The sequence below is a fragment of the Rhinolophus sinicus genome, linkage group LG01, assembly GCF_036562045.2.
Source record: "Rhinolophus sinicus isolate RSC01 linkage group LG01, ASM3656204v1, whole genome shotgun sequence".
In the NCBI taxonomy this organism is placed as follows: Eukaryota; Metazoa; Chordata; class Mammalia; order Chiroptera; family Rhinolophidae; genus Rhinolophus; species Rhinolophus sinicus.
In genome coordinates, this window is record NC_133751.1 from 163,623,092 (window position 1) to 163,639,274 (window position 16,183).

Below are 16,183 nucleotides of genomic sequence, written 5' to 3' on the forward strand. Positions count from 1 at the left end.
CCTTTGAAAAATTGCTATGAAATACTAATAAAATAGCTGATGCTTACCTTCCTCTAACTATATTTTCTTGAAGAAGTTCTTGAATAATAATACCTATATTAGAAATGTTCACTTTGTTGATAAGACCATTGATTGATTTCTTTAGGGCTTCCCAGCTCATCCTCTGGTACGCTAAGCTAAAGAGAATCAATTTTAATAAACATTAAAACTTAGTCAACAATCACAATAACAAGAGATTATAATGAGAACATAAAAATTACTTTGTTCCTTTGTTTTTAACATTATTTTCAAAAAATGACCCCAAAGTGAGCATATATGGACTATATAAACACAGATTATATCCTAAACTATATTTGATTTTATGTAAATATGATGCTTATATACACACTGCTTCCCTTTAACAATGTAGGATTATCAAGGATATGTAAGGATAATCTTTTATTCTTACATCCATATAACAATTTACAACATTTATTAGTCAGATTCAAAAGATGCTTATTTTGTATTACAATATTTCATTTCCTTAAACTTGTCTTTAAAGAAAACATTTTAAAATAAAAGCTATTATGCTTTAAATTTCAATTGAAACACCCAAATAAAGCCATAAAGGGAATTTTTATTATGTCCCTTCTCATAAAAGCATGACAGACAACAAAATTAAATGTTTTAAACTATAAAGAAACGGTAATAATTACAGGAAAAGGGAAAGTCATATGAAATTATGGTGTTGAAAGACTGTTCTAAGAATTTTAAAGAAAATCTCTACATTAGGCAGTAATCTCACAGCGATATCAGCTGAATGCTAGATGGCTATATTGTTTTTTTTTAACTTAGATCTCGGGTAAATTCTTTAGCTTAATTGGGTTTCTTTAGGTCGAACGTGGTAATATCTAAGACCTTTTAAAGGTCTAAAATTCTTTAGTTTTCATAATTCTCTGAAGAACATGATTTTAGCCACAGTAAGTCTTTTTTTTTTTTTCTTATTTATACCTCTTTTGGAATAATACATACAAATACATAGAATTACAAAGGCTAGCTATTATGCTGAAATATAGTTTTTAAAACATGAAAAGAACAAAAGTTTGATTCTCTGTGATTCCTAACACATTAAGTAAGAAGAAGTGACAGTAGGCCTAATAACTTCTTTACTTTCTAAGTATCATGGCCACAAAAATTATGAGATATTTACAATTAGTAGTCTGTTAATTCTACGGTCTGTTGCCTATATTCCCAATAGAAAGAAATGCTAAATTTTAGTTACAGATTAGTAAGAATAAAGACGCAATTATTTTTCCCCTGTTCATGTTCATGGATTGCCTGAATTCTACCCATGGACCTCTGGGGTGGTACACTAAGAAGGGGAGGTGAGAGCCGTTTGCCCTGATGGGCAAGAGTATTTTATCACTGACATTGTCCCCAGCAAACACTAAGGATGAAAAGTAGACTAAATTGCCATTGTTTTATTACTGCTCCTAAATTTGCTATAGATCACACACCCCCTTACTGCCTGCCACCGAGGTGGAACACTCCCAGTGCCCCCCCACCCCCAACCCTTTGGTGTGCTACTATCTGTGGAGAAATAAGAACTGTGGCTTAATAACTAGCCTGATTGATAAGATATTACTGATTAAATAATATCAGTAATTATTTAATACTTCTATTAAACACAATAGAATCACAACTTCTATTAAACTTTGATCAAAAGACTACATAAAGTACAACTGTACTTCCTTATTAGGAAGCCTACAATTCACCTGATGAAGTATCTGCTGAAAGCAAAGACGATGGACTTCTGTTAGAGACTTCTATTTCTCTGTCCCCTTGACAGCCTGCAGCACACTTCAACTAGATATAAAATTACCTTCCAGGAATATGCTTACAATTTCATATGCTGCTGTGTCTGCCTACTTTATAAAGAAGTAAGACTTGAATGAATGATGGTGCAGGGCTGGTCTTTTACAGTTGGGAGTTTGCTCTGGACTAGACTGGAGACAAGTCAGTGTTTCTCACTAACACTGCCACTACTGCCTTCTGCATGAGCTGGGTGCCTCCATGAGTAGGAAGCTCCCACTAACCACAGAAACCAAGTGCTGGAATATGACACGTAAAGAGAAACCTAATTATTAGTTTTCAATTTAATGTCAGCTAATGTCCCTTTCTTGCTCACAAATTTTTATAATTTACATTGATTTCAAATCTTCACTCATTTTACATAAATGACATTTCTGCTTCAGTCTCACTTTTAAAACAAATTTAGATTTCATTTATATAAGGTTCTCAAGCAAGTTCAAGTTGCCATTAAAATACCAATTAGAGATGTAGGAACACTCTTTCTTGGCTCACCTAGAATCTGTTTTTCTTAAAGGATAGCTACCTTCTATCCCAATCTTTTTTACTAACCACCTGGAATTGAGTGACCATTTCATTCTTGCACCATATCTTCCTAGTTATTACCTCATTCCACTAGAGAAAAAGGACTTGAAAACTTAGCTGCACTTTCCTACCCAGCTCTTCTACAGCTCAACTATTTTGAAAAGGAAAAGTATTTTGAGTGTGAATATTCATATATGAATTTTGATCGTTTGCCTTAGTGCAGCAAAAATTACAGTCTAAGGTGTTATGATCTAAGAAAAGGAGGGTATAGAGAAAATTGTCAAGTGAGTTTCATGGCTTAGCATAGGGGTTTGCAAACTACACCCATGAACCAAATGCAGCCCCAAACTTTTTTTGGTAAATAAAGCTTTACTGGAACACAGCTACTCATTTGTTTACATATTATCCAAGTCGAGTAGCTGATATACAGCCAGAATAACGCACAGACTAAAATATTTACTATCTGGCCTTTTGCAGAAAAAGTATGCAGATTCCTGGTTTGGTACAACTAGAAAGATTCATTTTAGGGCTAAAATATCAACAGTATTCTTGATTATTTATGAAAAATAGACACTACTAATAGGCATGCATGCAACTATGAAAGGAATAGTGTCTCTTTCCTCAAACTTTTAAATTCACACATGCAAACAAATAAAGAAGCTATGAGCTAATGTCAGGGCAAATAGTATGCAGAGCTCCAATGGAGCTTATAGAGTAAATAAGGAAAGAAGTCTAACTTGAGGTCTCTATCATTGTGAACTAATGTAAATTCTTAACATCCAAGCTAATGTGACCATAGTTGATTTTTTTTTCAATGAGGATATCATTGCCTTATATACTTAGTAATATCAACATGCCTGTTTTTATCTGTAATCTGTTCTTGCATCATCCTGAGCTTTGCAGGAGGAATATATGCTCCACCAGTGCGAGTAAGGAGAGGATCCAGTTCCTCTTTCTTCTTCTTTGCAGTAGGTTCATCCTGCGTTACCGATGGCTCTGGGCTTCTTCTCCCAGGAGATGGGGATTTCCGGGACCTTTTCCGATCCGTATCTCTTTCTCTTTCTCTGCGTTTTTCTCGGTCTCTACTCCTGTAATATTAAATTTTTTTTAATGGAGAAAAGACAAAATACCTTTTTAAATGTATTTTTGCATACCAAATGAGTGAGACTGTAAGTGGACCCCATAAATCCAGAGAGAAAATGTAATTTAACCTGGGGTCTTCAAGGCTTGACAGAACTTATATTGGTGGCAAGAAGGAGAAAATAGAGAGGGGAAGGAGAATGGCATTCTACAATTAGTAGAAGAGAGAACAACTGCTGAAAAACTGAACAAGGGTGTTCAGGCCAGAAGGAATAGAACAGTCAGCAAATAAAGAATCATGTAGTTGGAAGGACGAGTTCAAGTCAGATTAAAATCTCAAAATATAAGCAACAAACTTTAAGTGAGTCATACTGGAGGTGATGGGGAATCACTAATAGTTTCATGGGATAGTGACATGACAAGTGTTAAGAAGACAGACAGGCCTGTGATATACACGATAAATTGTATAAAGGAGAAACCAGAGTTTATCTCCAATAATGACAATTTAGGAGTAAAACTGTTAATAAATAAATAAATAAATAAATAAATAAATATTTGAAATCATTTCTTGATACAACTGGTATTTTTATTAGAAATTTTAGACTATCACAAGCTTCTGCTTGAGACAATTTTTAAAAAATCCACGATCTTCGAGCCACAGTTACTTTTCCCTACTAATGCAGGTATCCTTTCTTAAACTAACACTTTTTTTTAAAAGTTTTTCTTTGTTTGGTTTGTTGGTTTTTAAACTTTTATTTATTTAAGTGTGTTTTCCCAGGACCCATCAGCTCCAAGTCAAGTAGTTGTTTCCATCTAGTTGTGGAGGGCGCAGCTCACAGTGGCCCATGTGGGGATCGAACCAGCAACCTTATTAAGAGCACTACAGCCTAACCAACTGAGCTCACAGCCCACCTCTAAGCTAACACTTTTAAAGTAATCAGGATATTGTTCTCTGAAACTATCAAGAATAGGAAAGGGTGAATCCTTGCTTTTTGTTATCCTTCCCCAGAGAAGAGTTTGTCTACTTAACTATTTTTTTTTACATATACTGCCTTGCAAACTCTGCTCATTCTGCTCATTCTTGTGCAACCATGAGCTATATGAACACAGTAAATAAAAAGTTTCCTATTAGCATTATATTAATGCTAGTGCTACACTACCAGGGAACCACTGGAAAGATTTTAGCTAAATCTCGAGGGTACATTTGAGATAGTCTGTAAATAGACAGAGAGAAGTAGTCAGTTTTGAAAATGAAGTATAAAGAGATCTGAGTGACTGCCCATGAGGAGAGACTTAACTTACTAAGAGTAAACAGAGGGGCAAAAAGTGGTTTTGAATAGAAGCCCCAATTAGTAACAAAGGCGGGTGCTCTGAACTCTAGCCTGATTTGTTTCTTATGAGTATAACACGTTGCAAGAGAGTACCATGTTTCCCCCAAAATAAGACCGGGTCTTATATTTATTTTTGCTCCAAAAGACACATTAGGGTTTACGTTCAGGGGATGTCCTCCTGAAAAATCATGCTAGGGCTTATTTTCGGTTAGGTCTTATTTTCGGGGAAACACGGTAGCTACAGCAGCCGTTCACTGCCATTGGTTATGATTCTGAGAAATACCAAGGAAGACTGATAGGTGGCTAATAAAATTGTGTCCTTATTATTACAGTATTTGTCCCTTTAGACTGCAGAAATAATAAGAGTCGTGTTTCAGTCTAAACAGAATATTTCTCTTCTAATGCTTTTGGACTGTTAGCCTTTATATTCTACATTAACACACAGCCTGCTTACTTCACAGTGTGAATGTGTGGATCAAATGAGACTTTATGCACATACACTGGACCAGACACAGACTTACAATGAAATAGTAGTCAGAGGTAACAGAAAAAAACATGGGCTTTGGAGTCAGAATTGAGTTCAAACCCGTTTCATTAGCTACCATAGTGATCCCTGCAACCTCAGGTAAGTTATTTAATCACTTTAAACCCATTTTCTCTATTGTAAATTGTTAAAAAATAGTATCTAGTTTTTAAGAGTTTTGACAGTATTTGAGAAACTGGGAGGGATTTGATCAAAATTCTAGGGGGGGTATAGTCTTGGTAGTCATGGAATAGATAATATGAGAAAGACATCAAAAAGCATATAGAACTTAGTGAACAATAAAACATAGTAGACAAGGAAACTAAATGACCCATAAGGTGGGTAGTCAAGTTCTCCAAGACACACATAAAAAATAATTTAGATTAAAACTACAGGTTGAAAACTTCATTCTCAATGTCTCTCTGCCATTATGCAGGAAAGTTAAAAATTTAGATCACTCTATGTCATATAACATAAATGACTTTCTTTCTTTCAGTAAAGAATCTCAAAAACACACAAAAGTCAACTCCTTATGCAGGACAGTATAATGAGTAAGATCTTGTCTGGGGTCTTGAGTCAGAAAGACCTGGACTTGAGACTGACATGCTTCTACAGCACAAACAAATGGCTTAACTTATCTGAGCGTCAGTTTCTTTATCTATAAAACAGACATAATGATATCCACTTCATATACTTACTGCAATAAGGAGTTAATTCACATAAAGTCCATTATTAGAAAGTCTGGGACCTCAGACCATCCATGTAATGCTAGCTGCTATTATTGTTGTTTTTATTACAAAGCATAAAGAAAATTTAAACAAATATGATTTTTCTATAGTTGAAATTTCCAATACTAACCGTAGCTCCATGCTACCATCATAAGACCGTCCTCTTCTTGACCGTTCATAATCTGACCTGCTGTAATCAAAGTAATCTCTATCCCGAGGAGACCTCTCTTGTTCCGTGTATCTAACATACAATAAGAAAACCAAAGCTGTAAGTTGAAATCGACTGTGTTATACTTACAAAGTCATATATTGGTAAAGTAAAGCAGCTCTATGACTGAACAATGTCTTATCAAACTGTTTCAGCAAACAGCTCATTTTGTTGCTACCCATTCATTCGTCATTATAAAAGCTTTCACTCTGTGTACAACAAAACAACTCCTGGAATTCACTTAACCAAGCTTGTCATCCTGATTCATAGTGTCCTTAGTAAAAGATATATATCATATATGTATATCTGGATGTCATATATAGTTAGCATGGAAAAGACTATTCTGTAAATGATTCCTTTTGCTTTGTCTGTACATATCCATTTTATCAAAGCACAGAACAAATGAGACCAATGTCATCGGTTGGCCTCCATAAAGACCAGTTTAACTCCGCTCCAAGACTGTATTCATCAGCTATTATTCTTGAAACTGCATTTTTGGATAGCAGTGAGTACGGATTGAAATTAGCAAACAAGAGCAGGCAGTATGAGATCTGCTATTTGAATTTTAAAAGTCAGTAAAATCAGAAAAGCTTAAGAGAAGTTAAATCCATACTCACATAATACACATAGCAACAGAATCTGTATTTCACATACAGATCTACAATTAACTTATACATACACACACAGATGTGTGCATGTGTCTGTATGGAGAAAATTTTCTTTTTTTTTTTTTTAATATAGAGAGTAGGTAACTGAATGAAAGGTAGTAAGTAATTGCAAACCATGGCAATTAACTTGATGTCCATAAAGCAAAGGTTTTTAGAGATAGAAGAGCAGAAAGAGAAGAAAGTACATAAGGAGTAAGGAAGAGATCAGACAAATGGAAGTTAAAGGATGCTTTTCCCTTCATGAATTATTTTTTATGGTCATAGTTTACTAAATGAAATAACTGAAGTCCTACTATGAATGCAAGATGAATATTAATGGTCTTATTCCTGGATCTTTGACCTTAAGACAATTACCATATATAAAAATATTTTGAGAACTATAAAGAGGTATGTAAATGTAGGACAGTAGTAATAGTAAAGGCAGCACTTCCAAATAACATGATTTCAACTCAGTCTTCCATTTTATAAACTTTCATTTTATTTAGTATAGAGATATTAAAATTCTTTCCTCTCACCTAAAAATTTACTTAAACTCTAGATTGACTAGAAACTCCTAGAACAGTCATTCAAGGATGAGTTGTCCTCAGCCTACTCAAGTAATATTGTTTATAAAATCATCAAAAAGAAGTTGTTCATCCTAAAATTAGGAACCTAAGAGCTAAATAATTTATTAAACTTATATAAAATATTTAAACTGCATTCAGAACACATAGAACCATTTACCTGTCTTCTGGAGAGGAGGCCCTCTGATGCGAATTATAGTTTTCCCTTCTGTCATGACCAGAAGAATGCTTTCAAAGGGAAAAAGAGGCAGGGAAGAAGGCACTTAAAAATTTATGTTAAAAAAAACAACACACACAGACAATAAAATACATATCTCAGAAAATTGGAAGTGCTTTAGAAATGACTTCAAAACATTTTTTAAAAATCTGTTTTTCACCATGGACCAAGTCCATTTTGTTAACCAAAAAAATTCAGGTAGAAGAGAATAACTATCAAATTTTCGATGCCACTTAGTTGATTCCTTATTCCTATGTAGTTAAGTTATAAATTTATAGAATACCATTTTTTATAAAGGCCTTCTCCTGGTGAAACATGAGACCAAAGCCTTTTCTCGTAGGGAAAAACATGACTGAAGATCAGAGATTTCCTAGAGCTCACTTTTGTGCTTATACCCAAGTCTTAATGCTGTACTTACCTGCTTATCTCCTCTGGCTGGTAATAACCTTAATTCTAATCCAGATTACTAAATCTGGATAAAATAAATAGCTAGAAGAAACTGACTTTAATATGTTTATGAAAAGTCATTTTTGTTTTTAGCAATACCATGTTTTCCTGAAAATAAGACCTAGCTGGACACATCAGCTCTAACGTGTCTTTTGGAGCAAAAATTAATGTAAGACCCGGTCTTATTTTACTATAATATAAGAGCGGGTATAATATAATATTATATAATATAACATAATATAATATTATAATATAAAACCGTTCTTATATTAATTTTTACTCCAAAAGACGCATATAGAGCTGATGGTCCAGCTAGGTCTTATTTTCGGGGAAACACAGGTGAAGTATCTATTAATATGTACAGCACTATGCTAGGCTCTAGGGATTTGAAAAACATGACTCGTAAGATACAGGCTCCTATGCCAAAACCTTTGAAAAATAACAGGCATACAAATAATAACTTCAATATAATGAGATTGAAGAGACGTGTCACATGAGACAAGAGATATGAACCATCCAGTTTGAGAACATATCATAATTTAAAAATCCCAATATATTTAAGAAGCCAAAATATTTATCTTTAGAGTTAAATTTTTTATACTACTGGTCACCATTCATATTGATAAGCTTTAAAGAATTAAAATAATTTTAATTAACCTAACTATAAGAAAAGGAAAATACTATGTTTGTCAAAGTACCTAGATCTTCAAACCTAAGAAAAAAATAAGTCAAATTATGACTGACTTGTTCTACATACTTACATGCTTGCCTCCTTAATGGGAAAAAGATACATTTAAAAATAGAAAATTATATTGCACAGAAATGTAAACAAGCTCCAACTTCGTCTAATTTCATGACTATCTAATTAACAAAGTTTGAGTCTAATATTATCACAAGTTAATTACAAAAAGTCTAATTAACTACAGAATTTTTTCAATAGTATACACAAGCAAGACTAATCCATGTAGGAGAATAAGCCATGCGATCAAATTGATAATTTACAGTAGCCATAGTTTGACTATTGTTTTACACTCAATGCTACCACCTTAAGATTCTGTTTCTAACGTATACAGGAAAGTTTTAAAAATTATTTCACTTAGCAACACAATGAAGCAGATTTGTTCAATATGTATCACCTAAGTTTCCATAAAACCTGACATCAAGATCCTACACCAAATATGGAGCATAAGATTCATTCAATTCATGGTAACATCAAGCATAGCATTTACTGATCATTTATTATAAGACACAGCCCTTCCTGTGTATACTCTTTGGAGGATACAAAAGATAGGAAAACTCTCAAGGAATTTATCATCTTATAGGAGAGAGTGGTTATAAAGATTTCCACTATTAAACATGTCAGATTATATGTTCCTGGGGAGACAAAAAAAGAAAAGGAGGAAAAGGAGGAGGGAGACAGGGCGAAAGAGACAATACAACTGCACTACTTTTTCTTTTACAGGGCAGTGCAATTATTTTGATTACTTTAGGGAGATGGCCTCAATTCTGTGCTAATGATTTTTAACACATCTCTGCAACATCTGTTGTGAGCAAGAGGGAGAAACCAAAAATATTGAAGTTGTGAGTCAGGATGTCATAAATGTGATCAGCTTAACAAGCGACTGGCACGTGCACTAAGTGCTAAGAGCAGATTGTGAGTCGGCACCTTAACTGTGGTACAGGGTACTGAGGGGTAACGGTGGGTTAGGGCACCTGACCTGGGCTTTAGTAGCTGAACAGGATTCAGCTGACGTAAGTGAAGAATCCTCGCGAGGTGTGATCCAAGTAATACCCAGAATTTCCCTATTTCCTTTATCATAGAGTTTAGATTACAAGTCAGAGCAGTGGTTAAAAAATAACATATTATCAAAATTATCTTTAAAAATTCTCTAAATTGTTCATTAAGCAAAACAAATGTGGTACACCGGGAAGCCACCTGCAGTCTCTAACAATGTAGAGAGAGCCGTACTGGAAGGTGAGTGGAGCAGGAAGCCTGAGTCCAGAGGCTCCGAGCATCCACTGGGCTCAGAGAGTAAGTCTATAAGAGCAAGGGGACCGAGGGGCTGACGGAGGTAGGGAGCTTACTTTTAGCTACCGTGTTTCCCCGAAAATAAGACCTAACCTGAAAATAAGCCCTAGCATGATTTTTCAGGAGGACATCCCCTGAACATAAGCCCTAATGCATCTTTTGGAACAAAAATTAATGTAAGACCCAGGCTTATTTTCGGGGACGCGCGGTAGTAAGGAAGCTACAGGAAGGCTCAACAGAAGAACAAGGATCCTCAGCTGAAGTTTCCTGAGCCTAACAGATGAGTCCTTACAACCTCAAGGGACGACCTGAGCTTCACCTCGGGTAAGACTGGACCCAACCCCACTAGTGAACCTGCTTGTGGCGAACATGATGGAGACCAAGCTGAGAACTGGCTGGGAGGGCCAAGCCAAAGTGTGAAGACACCCACTCCTAGGCTGGGGGGCATCACAGAGGACCCATCGGGACCACAAGAGGGAAAGGTGGAGAAGCCTGGTCTAAGATGTGCAGGGAGAGGACCTGAGAAAGACTGAACACTTCTCCCCTGTGTAAAAGTTATCAGGGGAAATCGGAGCGCTCTCGTCTAACAGGCTCAGTCAAGAGCCAATTCCACACAAGGTCTCCTTATTTTCTTACGTCTCCAGCTCCTAATGGTCTGCAGTCTGCACCTACCAGGCCCACTCCTAACACAGACTGCAATTCATTAACTGTTTAAGTGCCACTGGACCATGAGTACAAGTCCCAAAGAGGGAGATTTCAGATCAATACGCGAAGGTATTTACTGACAGATGGGGCTAGCTTCAGAGACGGTGAGGCCCTGCCAAAGGAGATATGCAAGCCCAGGCTGGATGTCTAACTAGAAGGGAGGCTGACATATGTGTCTTCATTTCTAAATGGACAGAATTTAGAAATGATGGCAGCAGAGCCTGCCTCAGTCTGTATGTCTATCAATTCTGTTTATTAAGTACGTCCCATGCACCAGGCCTTCTACCTGGTGCCTGCTGTTATGGAGCTGACAGTCCACTGGTTCTCTTTAAAGAAGGAGGCTTAGGGGGACAGAGGTGCTGGAGGAAGCAGTGAAGGGAGCAGTGCCCACATTTATAATTACATAAAAATACACCTTCCCCTTTAACGACTCAGGCCCAGGAAGTGATTACGTGCCTGCTTGTAGATCTGTACAATTGCAAAGAAAAGGAAGTGGAATGGTTTGCTCTCCCTCTAAGTTCACTCACAGCGGAGGGACAATCCTGAAAACAGAGGGACTTCCTGGTCCCCACTGCTGATCTGACCTCATTTCTCACTCTTTTCCCTTTCTCATAACCTGCTCCAGCCACACTAGACTCTGCCTTTGCACTTGCTGTTCCCTCTGCCTGGCACGTTTCCCCTGGACACCCGCATGGCTAACCTCCTCATGTCCTTCACGTCTCTGCTCACGTGGCCGCCTTTTCAATGGGCCCTCGCTGTTAAAATGCTACTGATCAATCTTACCCTATTTCTTTTTTCCATAGCACAACTCTAGCACTAACACTCTAACATACTACTATGTAATTTACTTATGTATTAAGTTTATGATTTATTGTGTCTCCCTTCACTAGAATGTAAACTCCATGAGAGCAAGGATTTGTTTTGTTCGTTTCACCCAAAATTCTTAGAACAGTCATTGAGACACAGTAAGAATTCAGTGAATATTTGTTGAATAAATGAATGTATAATGTATAAAGCATAGCACAGAATAAAGAGCTCATTTATACATATAACAAAAGGCACACTTGTAGATAGACATGCAGGAACTGAGACCAGTTGAGGAAGGAGATTCCTGTCTTTCATTCCACACTTATTCAGGAAAGTATGCTCTTTAAGAAAAGGGTGAAATTTCCTGCCCTGTTATTTATTTTTCTTTTGCATGTGCTCATTCACACACACTTTTGATTCATGCAGGCACAGATGCATGTGTGCGCGTACATGTACACACGTATGTATGTACATACACACACACACACTCTGTATGTTCTTCCAACTGCCCCTTTTCACACTATTACTCCCATATGATCAAGTATCTACATCTGAAATTGTGTAAGTTAGATGTGTATATGATGCCTGGTTCTAATGTCCAAATTACTTAAATGCATTTTTGTTTAAAGGGTACGTAATAGACTACAAGTTTATGTTCTGTATCACAAGTTTTAAAAACTTACTTTTATATGTGCCACACTACTTTTCATTTTCTGTAGCCAGTTGATCCTATAAATCAGACTTCTTAAGCTGGTCCAAACAACAGATATCAAATGGAATGAATTTGAGTTTACTTTTTCTGTCTGCAAAAGTCACCTATAAAATAGAAAAAGAAAGCGTTAACTTTGACCACCTTATTTTTCTTAAGCCAGTAGCACAGATACAATCAATAACGTAAAACAATTCTAAAAATCCTTAAATAGTTCCATATAACAATGTATAAATAACACATTCTAGTAGAAAATACTCTGAACAAAAGAGCAAATAATAAAAAAGGGTATATTAAACACAATCAAGTATTTTATTCTAATGACTGAGAGGAACAAATGTTAATTTAATAACTGATGCCAGATAACCTCATTCAACTTGTTCTCAGTGAGGGAGACCTATACCTACTTCATAAAACAGTATGGCGACATTATTAAAAACCAAGTGACCAGAGGAAACAATTATAAGAGGAACTTTGTATAAGCTGAGTATAAAAGATTCAATGTTTCTATATAAACTAAAAATGAAATATCCAATATTCTTGTAATAATGACCACTCAGAAATAAAAGTACTCTGCACAGAAATATAAGATGCTAAACTAAAATCATCAATTCTTAATGGGATCTATCAAAGGCAAAAAGTTTCAGATATATGCATATGTGAGAACTAAGTATTTGGCTCAGAATAAACCTAATCATCAACATTAAATGCCAAAATAAAATGTCTTTCACTATCCATCTGTTAAATAAATTTTAGGAATTTTTGAAAAATGCTGAACTGATAGTTATGTTTGCATAGAACTGCCATTCAAGTATTTTATTAGAATTATATTATCTAAGTGGTTTATGGTTTATGAAAATTGCATATCTAAATAGTTTGTACAGTATCAAAATTACAAAAACAAAATGAAATAGGAGAAAACTGAATTAAAAGAGATAGAAAATATAAAGAAAACTGTGCTCAGTACCAAAGTGATTGAATGCAACTGAAAAAAAAATTTTAATTTGAATGCCAAAAAGTATTTTACAGATTATCTGATACAAGTTCTTCATTTTAAAGATAAGAATATTGAAGGTGAGATAAGTCATTTCAATGTCCTAAGCTATAATACCAGTAAGTGGCAGACCATAACTAGAATCCTAGTCTGAGGACACCCGATTAAGTATTCTTTTCACTAGACCATGTACACAAATAATCTTGACACTAAAGTAACATAGAGCTGCTATCATTTAATACAGATGGGAGGTACACAGATCACTAAGTCAAGGGAAGTTTCTATAACAATGGTTGGTACGGTTAGTAAATGCTATATACACAAGTCTTTACAAACTTATCAATGTATAAAATGTAATTTCAATCTAAAGCACACTATCTCATGTATTTGCAGCTGAAATTAGACTAATATCCTTCTAGGGGACTCTCAAAGCAGGAAAAGCCAGGGAAGAGGAGCCCAACTTGCTGTGTATAAGCTCTCCCAAATCTCTGACCACCCCTGTACCAACACATGTATAAAACAGAGTCCTGCTAAGGATCAAAGAACAGAATTGAAATATGAACAACTGTCCGAGACAGAATTTGCAATGTAAGTCTAATCAAGCTAATTGTCTAAAAATTCACCACTCCTCAGTGGAATGTAACAGAATCCAAAGTCTTCACATAATAGTAACAATGTCCAGGATACAACAAAAACAAAACAAAACAAAACTCAACTTATCAGAAAACTGTGGCCCAATCTTAGGGGGGAAAAGAACAAAAAAATAATCAAAGGACACTAACGCTGAGATGACCCAGATGCTGGAATTAACGTACAAGATTTTTAAGGCATATTCAAAAGTGCAAATGATAACATGCTTGCAAAAAACAAAAATATAGGAAATTTCAGCAAAAAAAAAAAATCCAAACAGCAACAACAAAAAAAAATGATACAAGAAAACCAAACCGAAATTCTAGAACTGAAAAATACATGTAATGAAAAATCCACTGGCTAGAATTAATAGAAAAATGGAGATAAAGAAAGTCAGTGAGCTTGAGGTAAGATCAATAAAAATTACCCAATCTGAAGAACGGAGAAACAAAAAATTGTAATGAACACTACCAGAGACATGTGTAACAAAATCAAAAGGCCAATATATGTGTAATTAAAGTCCAAGAAGGAAAAAGAGAAAAAATGGGATGGAAAAACATTTCAAGAAATGAAGTTTCCCCAGTTTGGTAAAAGGTATAAATTAGCAGATTCATAAAGCTCAGAGAATATCAGGCAGGATAAAGAAAACCACACTGACACACACAGTCATATATAGTAGTCAATAATGAAATTGCTGAAAACTAAAGATAAAGAGAAAATCCTGAGAGCAGAAAGAGGGAAATAACATTGTTACATACAGGGAAATAACTATTAGAATTACTACTGACTTCTCATCGAAATTAAAGAGACCAGAAGACAGTGGAACAATGTTGAAAATATTGAAAAAAAAAAAAAAAGCACAAAAACAAGTTAACCTAGAATTCTAGCTAAAATGATCTTAAAATGAAGATGAAATAACCACATTTGCTTATTAAACAAACACAACTAAGAGAAACTAAGAGACTGCATCACTACAAGAAATGCTAAAGAAGTTCCTCAGGCTGAAGAGAAATGATACCAGATGGATATTCAGATTTTCAGAAAGAAATGAAGAACACTGGACATGGTAACTTTCTTGGGAAATGTGAAAGACCACTTTTTCTTTTATCTAAAATACATAGGTCTGTTTGAAGCAAAAATTATAACATCTTGAGGGGTTATAGGATATGTGTTCTAAAGACGAGACGACCATTGACTGTTCCAGCAACTCTCTAGTTTACAAACTCTGCCCAATCCCTAACAAGACCATGATGACTACCTGATGACTAGCTCTAGTCTCACAAACTCTTCAAGTACCCTTCCTGAACCCCCACTTTCTGAGGCACACCACGACTCCCTATAGTATGCAGTTTCTCCCTTGCTGCAGTAAATTAATAAACTTTGAGTACTAATTAGGTATGTTACTGGCGAGCTTTCATTGGTGGGCTTTAATATACAAGACAAATGAACCAGTGTCTCCAACAATTCAGTAGCATGGGGGACAAAAAAAAAGAAAGGAGCTGGACAGTTGATATAGAATAAGTGACTTAATAGACATAACAAAAAAAAATGTGTGGATCCTGAATTGAACAATTTGCCCTATTCTAAAATGGGATATATAGTAAGAACCCATCCATGTTAACTTGAATTCAGCACTAACTTAATTGACTAATATCCTCTACCCAGCTTTCCTTCTAAAAGTCCCTATTTTGGGCAAAGGAGACAAAATAGTGGAAGAGAACACTTTCTAATTCAGTAAGATTGTAAACTTGCTAACTTACTATATTCACATCATGATTTTCTGTGTAGAACAATGAGAATAGGGTGGGATTTGGACTCTTGGAATTACTTATATTAATCTTATAGATACATATTTTCTATCCAAGAGAACTTAGTATGTATTTAAAATAAGACTCATTTCAAAATCACCTGTTACCTAAATGCTGTGCTCAAGTTGATAATGGAGATATTCTAAACTCTCATGCCAATAATTTACAAATTTTTAAAAAGCATTTTCCTATTCCATTGAGACAAAAGTCATTTTAAATATAGCGACAAATTTCCCAAAAGGTACTGATGTGCAATAGTGACCGCAAAACCAGCCAATGGGAGGACTGTCAGTATAAACACTAGCTTTGCAACAAACTACTATACCATCTGCACAAGTCGATTCTACAGCACATTCCGACGAT

At 35.3% G+C, this 16,183-nt stretch overlaps 1 protein-coding gene across 2 annotated transcripts in view; it reads right to left on the bottom strand.

Annotated features, from left to right (window-relative positions):
• The window catches only part of CWC22 (CWC22 spliceosome associated protein homolog), a 52,423-nt gene that overhangs the window by 27,046 nt on the left and 9,194 nt on the right, over positions 1-16,183 (bottom strand). For both annotated transcript variants that reach the window (XM_019739361.2, XM_074338728.1), the window contains exons 2-6: positions 12,363-12,495; positions 7,635-7,702; positions 6,166-6,276; positions 3,231-3,461; positions 48-176 (exon numbers count right to left, since the gene is read on the bottom strand). In XM_019739361.2, coding sequence (XP_019594920.2) covers positions 48-176; positions 3,231-3,461; positions 6,166-6,276; positions 7,635-7,702; positions 12,363-12,389 — 566 coding nt within the window. In that variant the 5' untranslated portion in view covers positions 12,390-12,495. The remainder of the gene's footprint in view (positions 1-47; positions 177-3,230; positions 3,462-6,165; positions 6,277-7,634; positions 7,703-12,362; positions 12,496-16,183) is intronic.